This window comes from Homalodisca vitripennis, chromosome 2, assembly GCF_021130785.1.
Source record: "Homalodisca vitripennis isolate AUS2020 chromosome 2, UT_GWSS_2.1, whole genome shotgun sequence".
Classification (NCBI taxonomy): Eukaryota; Metazoa; Arthropoda; class Insecta; order Hemiptera; family Cicadellidae; genus Homalodisca; species Homalodisca vitripennis.
Genome location: NC_060208.1, coordinates 54,088,491 through 54,103,182, shown reverse-complemented (window position 1 = coordinate 54,103,182; position 14,692 = coordinate 54,088,491). Strand labels below are relative to the sequence as shown.

The 14,692-nt window shown below is 37.6% G+C and overlaps 1 protein-coding gene across 1 annotated transcript in view; it reads left to right on the top strand.

Annotated features, from left to right (window-relative positions):
* The window catches only part of LOC124353958 (trinucleotide repeat-containing gene 18 protein), a 139,821-nt gene that overhangs the window by 61,024 nt on the left and 64,105 nt on the right, over window positions 1–14,692 (top strand). Inside the window, exon 6 of the mRNA XM_046804043.1 lies at window positions 5,183–5,335. Coding sequence (XP_046659999.1) covers window positions 5,183–5,335 — 153 coding nt within the window. The remainder of the gene's footprint in view (window positions 1–5,182; window positions 5,336–14,692) is intronic.

Genomic DNA, 14,692 nt, shown 5'->3' with positions numbered 1-14,692 from the left:
AATCACATGTTCTTATTTATTCATGTGACAAGTCTTAAAAGATCAAATTTGATATAATACCTCATGGACTCATAGTCCTCGTTTTGGTACCCTCTCCAGATAAAAATCTTTCAGACGCATTATTACGCACCCTAAACTTATAAAACGTTTTTACAAGCGTTATTTTAATATTGAGACATAGTCTTAAACGAACTTCATCTAGGTAAAGTTGATCCGTGAAAAAAAAAAAAAACAGTTAAAGTTTACTTAGAAACTATATAGGAATCTAAATCGGCGACTTTAATGATAAGTTCATTTGCATAGCTGTGTCAGTCGTATCTTTTTTACAGTATTTGAGTTAGTTTCATATTTAGCTGTCAGTATCATACCAAAGGGCATCGTAATCTACTGCTATAAGGGCCTAAAACAGTTTCCTCTTTCCGAGAAGTAAGCCAAATATGACGTGCTGTATTAGCAATAGTATTATTTATTTTATAAAAATAATAGTTTTATTAAACCGTAATTAATATAGCCGCAACGATTATTAAGCCCATCACGCAAGCGTAGTGCAGTAGAACGAGCGCAGTGCGCATGCGCTGTACAAGGTATCCACCTGGTGGAATTCGTTTTCGTTTTTTGCGCCGAATCGCCAGGTCACTTCCGAGCGTGGAGCGGCGCCGTATAAAATACTAAACCAGTTCTTTTAAGAGTATTATCCGAAGGAACCAGTTCCTACACTCCCTCCCCCCCCTTCCACCGTCGTGAGTGTAACCCGTAACCCCGGTCTTCTCCACTCCACACTCCACTGCCAGGCCGAGGCCCGGCTGCCGTGCCGAACATGTGCCGTCAGACGAATGGCCTTTCTACTGCTGCATTAATTAAACAACCCATTGACCCTTCCGAAACTTGAGTTGTGTTCGAGATAAATGTTTTCTGTGCCAGTGCTACGCTGCTAGCCGGTATTCATATCTCTTCTCGGACTGCTAGAGAAGTGAGGGACTGAACCTGTGGGGGTGACACAAATTACGAGTGGTCTAAGAAATTATAACTCTGTCCAGGGAAAACAATTATAGGAGCAATGGTCCATTTTCTATTTTATCGTTGTAAAACAAGTATTACGACTGAAATCAAAGCCTACGAAATCGTATGATTTCGATGTGCCATTTTAATTTCTCTACATTTATAGCTTGAAACCATAAAGTAGGTTTAAATAAAAAAATACTTCTTATTTCCAGATAATAAAATTGGAATTTTCAGTTAAAACACACTTTTAACTGTAAGTTTTATAAAATATTAAGTGTGGAGTTCTTGTTTAGTAGCGTAATGCAGATATTGAAGGTAAAATTACTATCTCACTCTAGCTACGCATTTAAAGATTGTTATAACATATACCTTAGTTGTTGATCTTTTTAAAGAGGTGGGATTCTCATAACTGCGTATGCATATATTTTCTTGATCTGGACAACAAGACAGACCCAACCATGCCGCCGGCCTTCTGACTCTGTATTTATTTAAATATGCCTACTTCCATCTCACACTTACATCCTGCCCCACCATAAGTGCCTTAACTGAAAAGTTAAGGACTTCGACTTTAGGATCCCTCCACTCTGGGTAAAATATGTTATTGATATTGTTGGTGCTATTCAATAAAATCATAATATACTGGAGAGAAATACATATTATTTCATAGATAAAAAATGTTTCACTCTCCGACTACGGAGTCCAAAACCCACTGTTTTAATTTAAATACTAAAAAATGCTAAAGTATTTTAATAATTATTCTAGGACCTTTTGTTATATGCATTTTTAAATTGATGGGACATTGCTCAGCGAGAGTTTGGATGGTTGATGGAACTCCAACGAGTAGGAAAGGAAATTCGGGGACGCGTTACGAAGAAAATGCAGGATGGTCCATTGTTAAATTTATTTGTTCTTTCAAAAGCTAAGTGTGTTTCCTCCGGATTGGGTGTAGAAGAACACTGCTATTATTGGTTTCGAACAACTAATTGGTGCCAGAAACCTCAGTGGTGCGCTGAAGCGCTGCGGGTCCGCAGATGACAAAACATGTGTCAAGGAAGGTTGAGAGCATTTCGTCATTAGTTGGTTCAATTGATGGGCTGACTCACCCTCCTCACCTCCCCTCACGACCCTTGTCACACTGGCCGTGACAGTGACTCACTCGGAGACCATGACATGATGGGCATCGCTAAGAACCATATATAGGCTTATACAGGGTGTTCATTTAAAAACTTCAAACTCGTATTAAAAGACGTATTAAGAGCCCAGTATTAAAATTCTGTAAACGGGAGTGTATAGTACTAATTGGGAGAACAAAACATTATCAAAATGGGGGTGCTCACCCCCATGCCCCCGTACCCAAAGTCAAAATTTTTAAAAGGCAACTAATACCTTGTGACACTTCAAATTGAAGCTCATAAAAATGCTGTATTTTTGTAAAAAATAAATTGAAATCGGCTAAGCCGTATCGGCCAAGGGTCTATCTAGACCTTTACCACTGTACAGCTGTAACTGCAAATCAACAGTTACTTTTAACTAGCTGTTACCCGCGGCTTCGCACACAATTCCGTGACTTTGCACGTGTATAATCAATTCTGGTTCACGTGAATTTCTTTCCGACTTTAATGTTGAGTTTGCCTTGTTCCCACGTTCAAGAAAATCTGTCACTAAGTGTCTATTAATGGTTATTGTGATTTACTCTGGTCTTAGTATTTCTGTTGCTTAATTGATTTTGCCTTTTTCCCACGGTCAAGAAAATCTATCTATAAGTGTCTATTAATGGCCATTGTAATTAACTCAGGTCTTAGTAGTTTTTGTTATATATATATATATATATATATATATATATATATATATATATATATATATATATAACAAAAACTATGTATATATATATAACAAAAACTATATATATATATATATATATATATATATATACACACACACACACACATACACAGACCTGAGAAACCTACTTCTGTAAACAGACCAGTAAGATGGGCTTTATAACATTCTTCAATTTGTAGTACAGGTTAGATTATAACTTTATCTTTTGCACCTAATACTTATATTACGTATCTTAATGCATTGATATGGATACTTTATTGATCTTAATAGCTTAATAAACCTAATAAAAATGTTAACTTTAAAAGAGAAAATTGCATATTGTCTTTTAAATTTGTAGTACAGGTTAGATAATAACTATCATTTACACCTAATACTCATATTACGTATCTTAATGTATTGATATGAATACTTTATTGATCTTAATAGCTTAATAAATCTAATAAAAATGTAAACTTTAAAAGAGGAAATTGCTTATTGCGGGTTATTCTTTGCAGATAGATATATGCCACCGCGGGCTTTTTTGTAGGCCTTTTTGAAATGTACGAATCCGTAGCACATTATTTTATGTCTTAAGGTTTGGTCAGTATTAGTATTGAAGGTGTTCAAAAATATTAATTTTTGCATGATAAAAACTTTTCTCTGCTTTCTATGATTAAAATATTGATATATCATACCTAGGAATCTGCCATCGTTCATATCGAAGCCAACAGTGAAAACCGTATCAAAATCTGTTTGAGTAGTTTAGAAAATATTGATACACAAACAGACCAGCACAAAAAGTAACTTTAATTTTTACTTTGTTTTTAATATATTGCAATAAGTATACGAGAATGACCAGTGTTCTTAATTCTTATTTAATTAATTTAGTTTTATTAGGTACTTATGCACTCTTATACCAAAGATAGAGTCCAAACGCGATGTACCTACGTAAAAGAAAAGCCAAATTTCTATTAAAGTCATAATTTTGCACTTAGTTAAATTATTAAAAGTTCATGACTATCAGGCAGGTAGTTATGGTTGGGAAAGGGGAGGAGCTTTAAGGATGTATAATCCATCGGGGACACGGCTCGCACGCCCGGCTGAATAAAATTTAATTCTTGTATGCAAATTATTTGGGATTGTTACGTTTGGTTTAAAAATGTTTTAAAACACTTGACGTGTTGACTGACGGTCACTAAGGTACGGAGATGGCATATTATTGTTTGTTGTACGTTAGTTATGAAGATAGAAGGATTGTGAAGGAAACAAGATATGTCCGGACATTTGTTATCGTTCAGTGATACAAAAAATCAGTAGCACTTGACGATGTACCAGTGAAATAGTAAAGCCAACTTTAAATGCATATCTATTTTTTTATATCTAACCTTGTACTGCGATGTCGACTTTCTGAACTGTTCTGATTTGAAAAAAACTAAAAAACCTTCCTGTATGAAATAAAATCTAAAAGGTGAATTAAAGAAACTGAATTGGCGTAACTACGTAAAAATAGTGTTAGAATATGGAAACTTGTTAGACATGCGAGTTGGCTGGGCGGAATATACTAGCCTCAATGATTACATAGTATATGTAATCATTGACTAGCCTTGCCAACTCAACTCTTCTGCCTTCTGAAGTGGTGAGTGAGGGGCTCGGATTCCGCAGGGAGGAGCTGAAGAGGGGTTTTGAGGGAAATCTACCAGTCGAACAATGCCTATTGATGGGCCTCTGTAATTAAACTGCTGGAAGTTTGTGTTTAGGATTGTTCCAAATTAGATTGCGCCAGAATAGGGTTTCTTTCACGTGGCTCATCCTATAACATGGAGTTTTATATAGGCGCATATTTTGTCACTCTCGAATAGTGAAGGGATTGCGATTCTTGTTTGAAATTGAATTTCCCCAGCCCAAAAATACAAACAACTGGAATCTATGTTATTAGAAAACTGCAGGACTTGTGAAATCAAGAATTATTAAAGTGTGTCGACTATTAATTACATTGCGTATACTGTCGATTTTGTTGGTATCATGTTAATTATTACACATTACATCTACATCCACCTTTACACTTGTGACCTCAACCCTCTTCCGTATTCGCCTACAGTTACGTATTTGAAAATATCACCGCCTCGAGTTGATAGTTTAGAATGTCAGCAGTTCGTCTTAAGCCTAACAAGAAGGAGGTCGGTTATTGAATTTGACTGCAAAAACTACATGCCTATAAATTTATTAGTCGTAGCTAACCTAAGAAACTTTCGTTATATTATGTATTTCTTTAATATTCAATAATGTCAGTGTATTGCATATCTCGCATGTGTCCATGTTTGTTGTTTTCCCTGCCACTAACACTTTCCCATTGTTCTAGTGTCTCCAGGGTGTTCCCGAACAACGCCGGTCAGCCTGAAGGCGGCGCCACCTCCTCAAGTCAAGAGGGAACCGCCACCTACTCCTTGTCAGGTCGCGGAGGTCACCACCTCCGCCGTCAAGGTCAAACAGGAAATCCCCGATCCGTCCCCTGGTAAGACTCATACTCTTGTAGAATTTGGGTTTTATCGTACTGGAGTGATATACTTGTTTTTATAGAGTATTATATTAATTATATTCTTTAACTTGGCCTACTTTTGTACGTAAGTCAAGTCATCCTTCAGTCTTGGATTCATTTTGTATAGTCATTCTTTTACATTATGTATATTGACAATTCTTTAATAACGACTGTGTTTTCTAAGAAATACATGAATGATATGAACATTTAAAAACTCCATTTTTTACACAAAACTAAAGTTTGACATTTCTATAACTGATACACAGTTGTTTCTTTTACACTTGTAGAACTCTGGCTGTGTATACAAGTGGACACAGCTACAAATCAAGAAACATCTAGTGAAGCGTCATGTTTAGTGTAAATACGACAAGTAAATATTTCCCTCCAGACCGAGTTGACAGAAGTGTAAATATATAGTTTTTTCCAAATTAGCACACGAGATTCTGAATGAATGCCAACTAGGATTTGTTTTGTGTAGTTGTACATCTAAAGTACAAACCTCTTCATTTCAAAAGATTAAATTAATTAAGGTTTTTAGTAACAACTTCAGATGCAGAAACCCATAATACAACTCCAATTGGACAACCTAAAATACTGTCGTTCATTAAAATAAAGATATGTATAATATCCGAGTATACTCTATTGTGGCATTCATAGTAAGGAGTAAAAAGAATATAAGAAAATGTGCAAATGGTTATGAAAACCTAATGCAAAAAGAAAAACAGTGACACACCATATCAGTATACACCTGACGCCTCTGGTGAACTCAGCATTGCAGTGACACACCATATCAGTGTACACCTGCTATATCTAGCAAACTCGGCATTGCAGTGACACACCACATCAGTGTACACCTGCTATATCTAGCAAACTCGGCATTGCAGTGACACACCACATCAGTGTACACCTGCTATATCTAGCAAACTCGGCATTGCAGTGACACACCACATCAGTATACACCTGACGCCTCTGGTGAACTCAGCATTGCAGGGACACACCATATCAGTGTACACCTGCTATATCTAGCAAACTCGGCGTTACAGTGACACACCACATCAGTATACACCTGACGCCTCTGGTGAACTCAGCATTGCAGTGACACACCATATCAGTGTACACCTGCTATATCTAGCAAACTCGGCATTGCAGTGACACTCCATATCAGTGTACACCTGCTATATCTAGCAAACTCGGCATTGCAGTGACACACCACATCAGTATACACCTGACGCCTCTCGTGAACTCGGCATTGCAGGGACACACCATATCAGTGTACACCTGCTATATCTAGCAAACTCGGCATTGCAGTGACACACCATATCAGTGTACACCTGCTATATCTAGCAAACTCGGCGTTACAGTGACACACCACATCAGTATACACCTGACGCCTCTGGTGAACTCAGCATTGCAGTGACACACCATATCAGTGTACACCTGCTATATCTAGCAAACTCGGCATTGCAGTGACACACCACATCAGTATACACCTGCTATATCTAGCAAACTCAGCATTGCAGTGACACACCATATCAGTGTACACCTGCTATATCTAGGAAACTTGGCATTGCAGTGACACTCCATATCAGTGTACACCTGCTATATCTAGCAAACTCGGCATTGCAGTGACACACCATATCAGTGTACACCTGCTATATCTAGCAAACTCGGCATTGCAGTGACACACCATATCAGTATACACCTGACGCCTCTGGTGAACTCAGCATTGCAGTGACACTCCATATCAGTGTACACCTGCTATATCTAGCAAACTCGGCGTTACAGTGACACACCACATCAGTATACACCTGACGCCTCTGGTGAATTCAGCATTGCAGTGACACACCATATCAGTGTACACCTGCTATATCTAGCAAACTTGGCATTGCAGTGACACTCCATATCAGTGTACACCTGCTATATCTAGCAAACTCGGCATTGCAGTGACACACCACATCAGTATACACCTGACGCCTCTGGCGAATTCAGCATTGCAGTGACACACCATATCAGTGTACACCTGCTATATCTAGCAAACTTGGCATTGCAGTGACACTCCATATCAGTGTACACCTGCTATATCTAGCAAACTCGGCGTTACAGTGACACACCACATCAGTATACACCTGACGCCTCTGGTGATCTCAGCATTGCAGTGACACTCCATATCAGTGTACACCTGCTATATCTAGTAAACTCGGCGTTACAGTGACACACCACATCAGTATACACCTGACGCCTCTGGTGATCTCATCATTGCAGTGACACACCATATCAGTGTACACCTGCTATATCTAGCAAACTCGGCGTTACAGTGACACACCACATCAGTATACACCTGACGCCTCTGGTGATCTCGGCATTGCAGTGACACACCATATCAGTGTACACCTGCTATATCTAGCAAACTCGGCATTGCAGTGACAAACCATATCAGTTTACACCTGCTGTATCTAGCAAACTCGGCATTGCAGTGACAAACCATATCAGTGTACACCTGCTGTATCTAGCAAACTCAGCATTGCAGTGACAAACCATATCAGTGTACTCCTGATATCTTTGGCGAACTAAACCTATCTATCGGCCTATCTCGACTGTGCAGCAAAAGCCACTTAAAACTAGATTAATAGTACGTGTATAATCATTAATAGAATTATTATCAGACAAGTGTTACCATTAATTAATTGACAAGAAGACCTGATAAGCAAAGGTGATATAATAAAGAAATCACTTCTTTTATCTCACTTGTTTCATAAATTCGAGGTGTTTTATTGCCTTTTGGTGATGGAAAATCACTTTTTAAAATGTATCAAATTCCAGAAATAAGTTCAAATCCAGAAATCTATGACATAACATTGTTATGTTCTGATAGTTTGTAGGTTACTAACTAATTTGACGGATACATTCCGTTCTTCAAATTGTCTTTTTCTAGTTATGATTTGGTGAGTTTATATTATTTATGAACTCGCTTAGACATTAGTGATCTTCTAGAATGTTGATATATTACGTGGTAGGTGCGATGTACACCTACATTTGGAGAGATGTTTTATTTGTCTCCACCAGTGCGAGACGCCACATATTTTCGAATATTAGCGAATCTAGTTCAAACAATAACAAATATTGGTTTTCTTGTTTTAAATTTATATTTCACCAGTTACAGTAGCTTTCAGTTTTTTTTTATAATTTCTTTTTTAAATAAAGTACTTGGAAATCACTCTTTTAAGTAGGGCGCTAATTATTATACTTGCGGAATAGATACGCTAATTTTTCCCGTATAAGAAAGTGTGTTCTTTTTAGTTCTTTGTGAGGCCAAAAACTTGGAAGAGCTGTCGGTTTCTTGGGGGTAATAACTGGTTCATGTTTTATACATAAGTGAAAGTGCTTTGTTTAGACCATTAAATTTATATTTGATTTTCTGAGCATTAAAGATTGTCTTGGATCCCTGGTGTTTCCGGCTTTTTCCTGAAATGAAGACGTGTGCAGGTTACTGGCTACGGTACGGTGAAAACGTAATAAATGTAATGGTTTTTCAATATGCACATTTTACTGGCGCGTTAATACATCGGACTTGGTACGAAGAAATAAAATAAAATATGAAATAATGAAATAAATAAAATTGTTACGTATCACTGATTTTCTCTCAAAAAATCCTTTACAACAAGGTTCGCCACACCACGTGTCGCTTGGCAAGCTTCGCTGAGAGTGATGAGAACATTTAAAATAATTCTCAAGATGTCCTGTGAACAGATACACATAAGAGATGATCTTACATAAGAACATTTTTACATTTCCCCGGCAAACAAAAGAAATTGTGTCATTCTTTAATGGGCTCAGAAAAATTGTGTAGTTCGACGTCATAAAACTCACTCATAACAATATAGTACTAATAATTATATAATATTAATTAATTATATTATTATTAATAATATAATAATAACTTCTGGGCTATAATTGTCTGTTTGACAAGGTTCCTACACCACGTGTAGCATAATTGGCTTAACTGAGGTTGCAAGTAAAGTTTCAGATCTTTACCTCGTTTCATTCTCGGCGGGCGGATATACGGGCAGACAATTGTACACACATTTCACGGTTGGAAATACACCATCATAGAACTAATTCTTGTCTATGGTGAAATGAAGTTTCAATCAAATTTAACGTCTATAATAGATTCTGTTTTGATATATTTTGCCACAAGACGTATTCACGTTTTTGTTCATTAAGATAGGTTTCGTAGCAATGTTCAAGTAATAGAAGTTTCTGTGAGATATGGAGAGGACTACAACGCACTGAAATCAAATCTTGTGACTTTTAATATTGACCTTCTAATATATTTTTTTTTTTTTTGTTCTACTTTATGAATAAAATGTTACATGTTAAAATTTATATTTTTGATTGTCATCATGGTTGCTCATAAGACTAATGTAAAGATATTCGCTAACGCTCAGCCGAATCCAATAGAGTAGTGACACCATCGTCAAAGTCAGTGTTGTTTACATAGAAATAAAGATTAAAGTTTATGGATTAGTTCGTTTTCGAGATATTCGGTACAAAGGCAGGGAGACAGAAATAAAATTGTTCTAGTCCCTCGAGTATTGGCTTCGCTAACGCTCAGCCCATTAATTTCATTATTTAGAAAAATGAAATTATTGGTGGTCGTGATATTTTTATACCATAAAAGCTACAGTACAAAAATTAATTTCGATAGTTGTTTAATAAAAACTGAATAATCAAATATATTTAATGCTAACTTTATATTTTCCTAGTTGTTTAGGTTTGCCAAATATTACGACGTTGACTATTGTTTTTATTTAAATGTTAGTATTTTACTTACTCTAAGTTGTCTTGAGTATCATTGTTGACAAAATTATCGCGTTATCAATCCGTGGATGTCAGCGTTGGTACTAGCGCTTAGTACTGTAGGCTACACTATCCAGTAGTGGATAGTGGATAGTGGGGCGGACGTGGGCCCAGATGCCGGCCCAGCGCCGGGCCGTTGCCCGGTATTGATCGGCGCGCCGCGCGCACTATCAACATAGCTGTTGAGCCTGGCCACGCTACACTACAACACACGTAGCCTGTTCGTAGCACGAGCTCGGTTCTACTGCTAACTTAGGTTCGATATACAGGTTTACATTTATACTTACATCGAGCTTTGATAACGTGACAAGTTCAACATGGGTTTGATAGTTTAAAATCAATTAATTAGGCTAGTCAAATATAAAAAGCTTGTAGGCCTATAGAGTACAGTTCCGTACTTATGGCGTAATAAACTTATCCAATCGATTTTAAACTAGTAACGATAATATATTTCGAGATAATATATTCCTTCTTTCAAGAAACATATTGTAGGTCCTAATGTACTTGTCGCTGGGCAGAGTATTGATAACGGTGTTAGAGGTATCAATGTGGGAAAGTCAACAACAAAACTAAAACAAAAACACGCTAAACTTTCCTTGTGTGTTTTAAAGCAAATTGACTAAATTACTTCTTTCAAATTACTTTCACTTTTATTTACTATATTAAAAACATCGTTTTCCAATTTTAATATATTAACTTGTAATATTTTAGAACTCACACCTTTTATAAATATGAAATTAATATATTATTTCGAGGTTTAAAGATGACTTACGGGTAATGCGTGTCCTATCTATAAGTTATGCATATTTTGGTGCACTAGTCAATGTGTTAATATCCCAAACTTTACTCATTACAGCGATTTCCGCTTTCGAATGCGAGGATTTTTACTTTAGGAGGTTTGTTCAGTCTGTTAGCTGTGAGTAGGATTATTGCTATAACGCCACTCAGTGTCAATAATTATCCACGCGGACTGTCATTTATGTACATAATGTAAGCCACTAGTTACTAATATCTTTCTTTCATACAAAACTGTAATTTAGAATACGTGTAAAGTTGGTTACAGTACTACTATTTTTAAAACTCAACGAAACAAAAATTTAAACAAGATCGTGAGGTGAAGAACCTGAAACAGTTTTAATATTGATTCTTGATTGATTAGTATGTTTATCTACTCTGTATAGATGAATTTTAATAATAATGAATATAATATTTTATTTTAATGAAATTTAATGCATAATTTGTAGTTACGATTAGTATGAAACTAGGTGATAACAGAGAAGATGGGCGAAGGGAATAGAACCACCAGAGAGCGGTACCAGTAGGCTACACATGATGAGTGGTCTATGTGGAGATATTACCGGGCCTCGGACTTGTTTGAAGCCATCCAGACCGACAATTATCGCTGGGGGCAACAGGAAATTGCGACTCTCTCTAATAAAAACCAGCTACTCCCTGAGTCTATACAAGGCAGAAGTAACGTAAAGATGGGGTAGGACGACGATATATTCATTTCTGCCATTTCAGTTCTGTTCAAATGGCGTTTTGGACAAACCGGACTTTAGACAAAATCATTAATGTAACCAAGTTTTTCCCCATTAAGTTCATTTAACTGGCTGTGACACCAAGACTTATCAAGAACTCTGCGCTATACTACGGCCAATTTCCTCGTGATCGTGAACTACAAGTTTCCTTTCTGAGTGAACGTACACTATGTAATAGTTTCCGCGATGACTGAACGTGCACTACAAGTTTCCGCCCTGAGTGAACGTACACTACCAGTTTCAGCACTGAGTGACCGTGCACTACCAGTTTCCGCCCTGAGTGAACGTACACTACCTGTGAGTGACCGTGCAGTACCAGTTTTTGTGCTGAGTAAACGTGTACTACCAGTTTCCGCCCTGAGTGAACGTACACTACCAGTTTCAGCACTGAGTGACCGTGCACTACCAGTTTCCGCCCTGAGTGAACGTACACTACCTGTGAGTGACCGTGCAGTACCAGTTTTTGTGCTGAGTGAACGTGCACTACAAGTTTCCGCCCTGAGTGAACGTACACTACCAGTTTCAGCACTGAGTGACCGTGCACTACCAGTTTCCGCCCTGAGTGAACGTACACTACCTGTGAGTGACCGTGCAGTACCAGTTTTTGTGCTGAGTAAACGTGTACTACCAGTTTTCCGCCCTGAGTGAACGTACACTACCAGTTTCAGCACTGAGTGACCGTGCACTACCAGTTTCCGCCCTGAGTGAACGTACACTACCTGTGAGTGACCGTGCAGTACCAGTTTTTGTGCTGAGTGAACGTGCACTACAAGTTTCCGCCCTGAGTGAACGTACACTACCAGTTTCAGCACTGAGTGACCGTGCACTACCAGTTTCCGCCCTGAGTGAACGTACACTACCTGTGAGTGACCGTGCAGTACCAGTTTTTGTGCTGAGTGAACGTGCACTACAAGTTTCCGCCCTGAGTGAACGTACACTACCAGTTTCAGCACTGAGTGACCGTGCACTACCAGTTTCCGCCCTGAGTGAACGTACACTACCTGTGAGTGACCGTGCAGTACCAGTTTTTGTGCTGAGTAAACGTGTACTACCAGTTTCCGCCCTGAGTGAACGTACACTACCAGTTTCAGCACTGAGTGACCGTGCACTACCAGTTTCCGCCCTGAGTGAACGTACACTACCTGTGAGTGACCGTGCAGTACCAGTTTTTGTGCTGAGTGAACGTGCACTACAAGTTTCCGCCCTGAGTGAACGTACACTACCAGTTTCAGCACTGAGTGACCGTGCACTACCAGTTTCCGCCCTGAGTGAACGTACACTACCTGTGAGTGACCGTGCAGTACCAGTTTTTGTGCTGAGTGAAACGTGTACTACCAGTTTCCGCGCTGAGTGAAAGTGCACTACCAGTTTCCGCGTTGATTGAACGTACAATACCAGATTAATCTCTGACTGATCCTGCACGAGTGAACCTCCCTCTTTTTAGTGATGGAAAGATTTTAAAAAATCTATAATAATTCTAAAAAAATGTCAAAACCAAAGAATTCCAAGCAACCATGATTAATACAATACATCGAACATTTGGAAAGCTACTGCTATTTAAAAATTAAATCTAAAACTAAACAATTATCAAGAGTTGTAATCAACATTTCTGCATTCGTTGCACATAACTACAGAAAACGTACAGTTAACAAAGCAACTGACATTAGTGTTAAGAAAACATCGACTTGAAGTAAACGAATTTATATAATCTAAATTGTTTTTACCTCGCTAGTCGCCTTAAACCAAAAACTTCTGTAATTAGTAGGTAACACACACCTACATTGGTTTTGTTTCAATTTAAAAATATTATTAAGAAATTTCGTATAAGGTGCAGGCAGGGTCTTGAACTTGAGTTTGTGTTAGGAACGTCGTTGTTTACTGCGCATACAATAAGTAGAGGCTAATTTTGTATGCTCATTGTGCACAATAATTACATACCCCTTAGTAATGTTTACGTTTTAACACGAAATAAAGATTCTGAATATCAATGTAGGACATACAAATATCTACAGTTTATGTCACCAGTCTCTTTGTATTCCGCGGCCCCCGTTCCATCAAGAGATGGAAAATCTTGGTGAAGTTCAAGTTGTGCGTTTTACTAAAAACTCAAGTTGTACTTAACTGACGAAACTTTTAGTTATATTTAACTATTGTATTAATTATGTGGACCAAATAATCTATATAATTTGTAGTGAAAAGGCACAAAAAAATGAATTTGCATTAACGAGACCTAATCATTTTGTTTCCTTCATATTACCTTTTGATCTATATGAGTTTGTAACAACAAATTTTTGGTATATATATGGAGTAAACATTTTAAAATCTGATTGTTACAAATAATTCACATATAAAGTGATATGAATTTTCATAACTTAAATATTTATACGTTTTGTAAGTGTATTATAAATTTATATTTTATAATGCCAGCTCAATTGAGTCCTCGTGAATATCCTTAAAATAACATACACAGTTTCACTGTTGCTTAAGCTTCAATCTTTCCATCAAAGAACGGATGTTCCATCATTGTCAGAAGATGAAGAAGAGTATAAAATCAATTTCAGATTTATTACTAATTATAGCGCACGTCTAGAACAGACATGCAATTTCCTTATCTTATCAGCCAATGTTTGATTACCAGAAGATCAAAAGAAAAATTATCCATAAAAGTTTGATTTTAATACTATTAACTACAGTAATCGTCTCTAATGTACAATTCCAAATTCATAGCCATCGGATAAGAAGGCACGATTTGGTTACATGCAGAAAAGTAGAGGTGAAAGTGTCCCAGCTGAGAGATGTCCATGCTCCTGCTAATGCCATGCCGCGTAGACATCATGAGTCACTATTTCTGCCTCCTACCCTGCCCCCTATCTCTATCTCTCTCTTCCGCCAGATTTGGCATGGACCACAACAGCTGACGATCTCACGTCTGTTT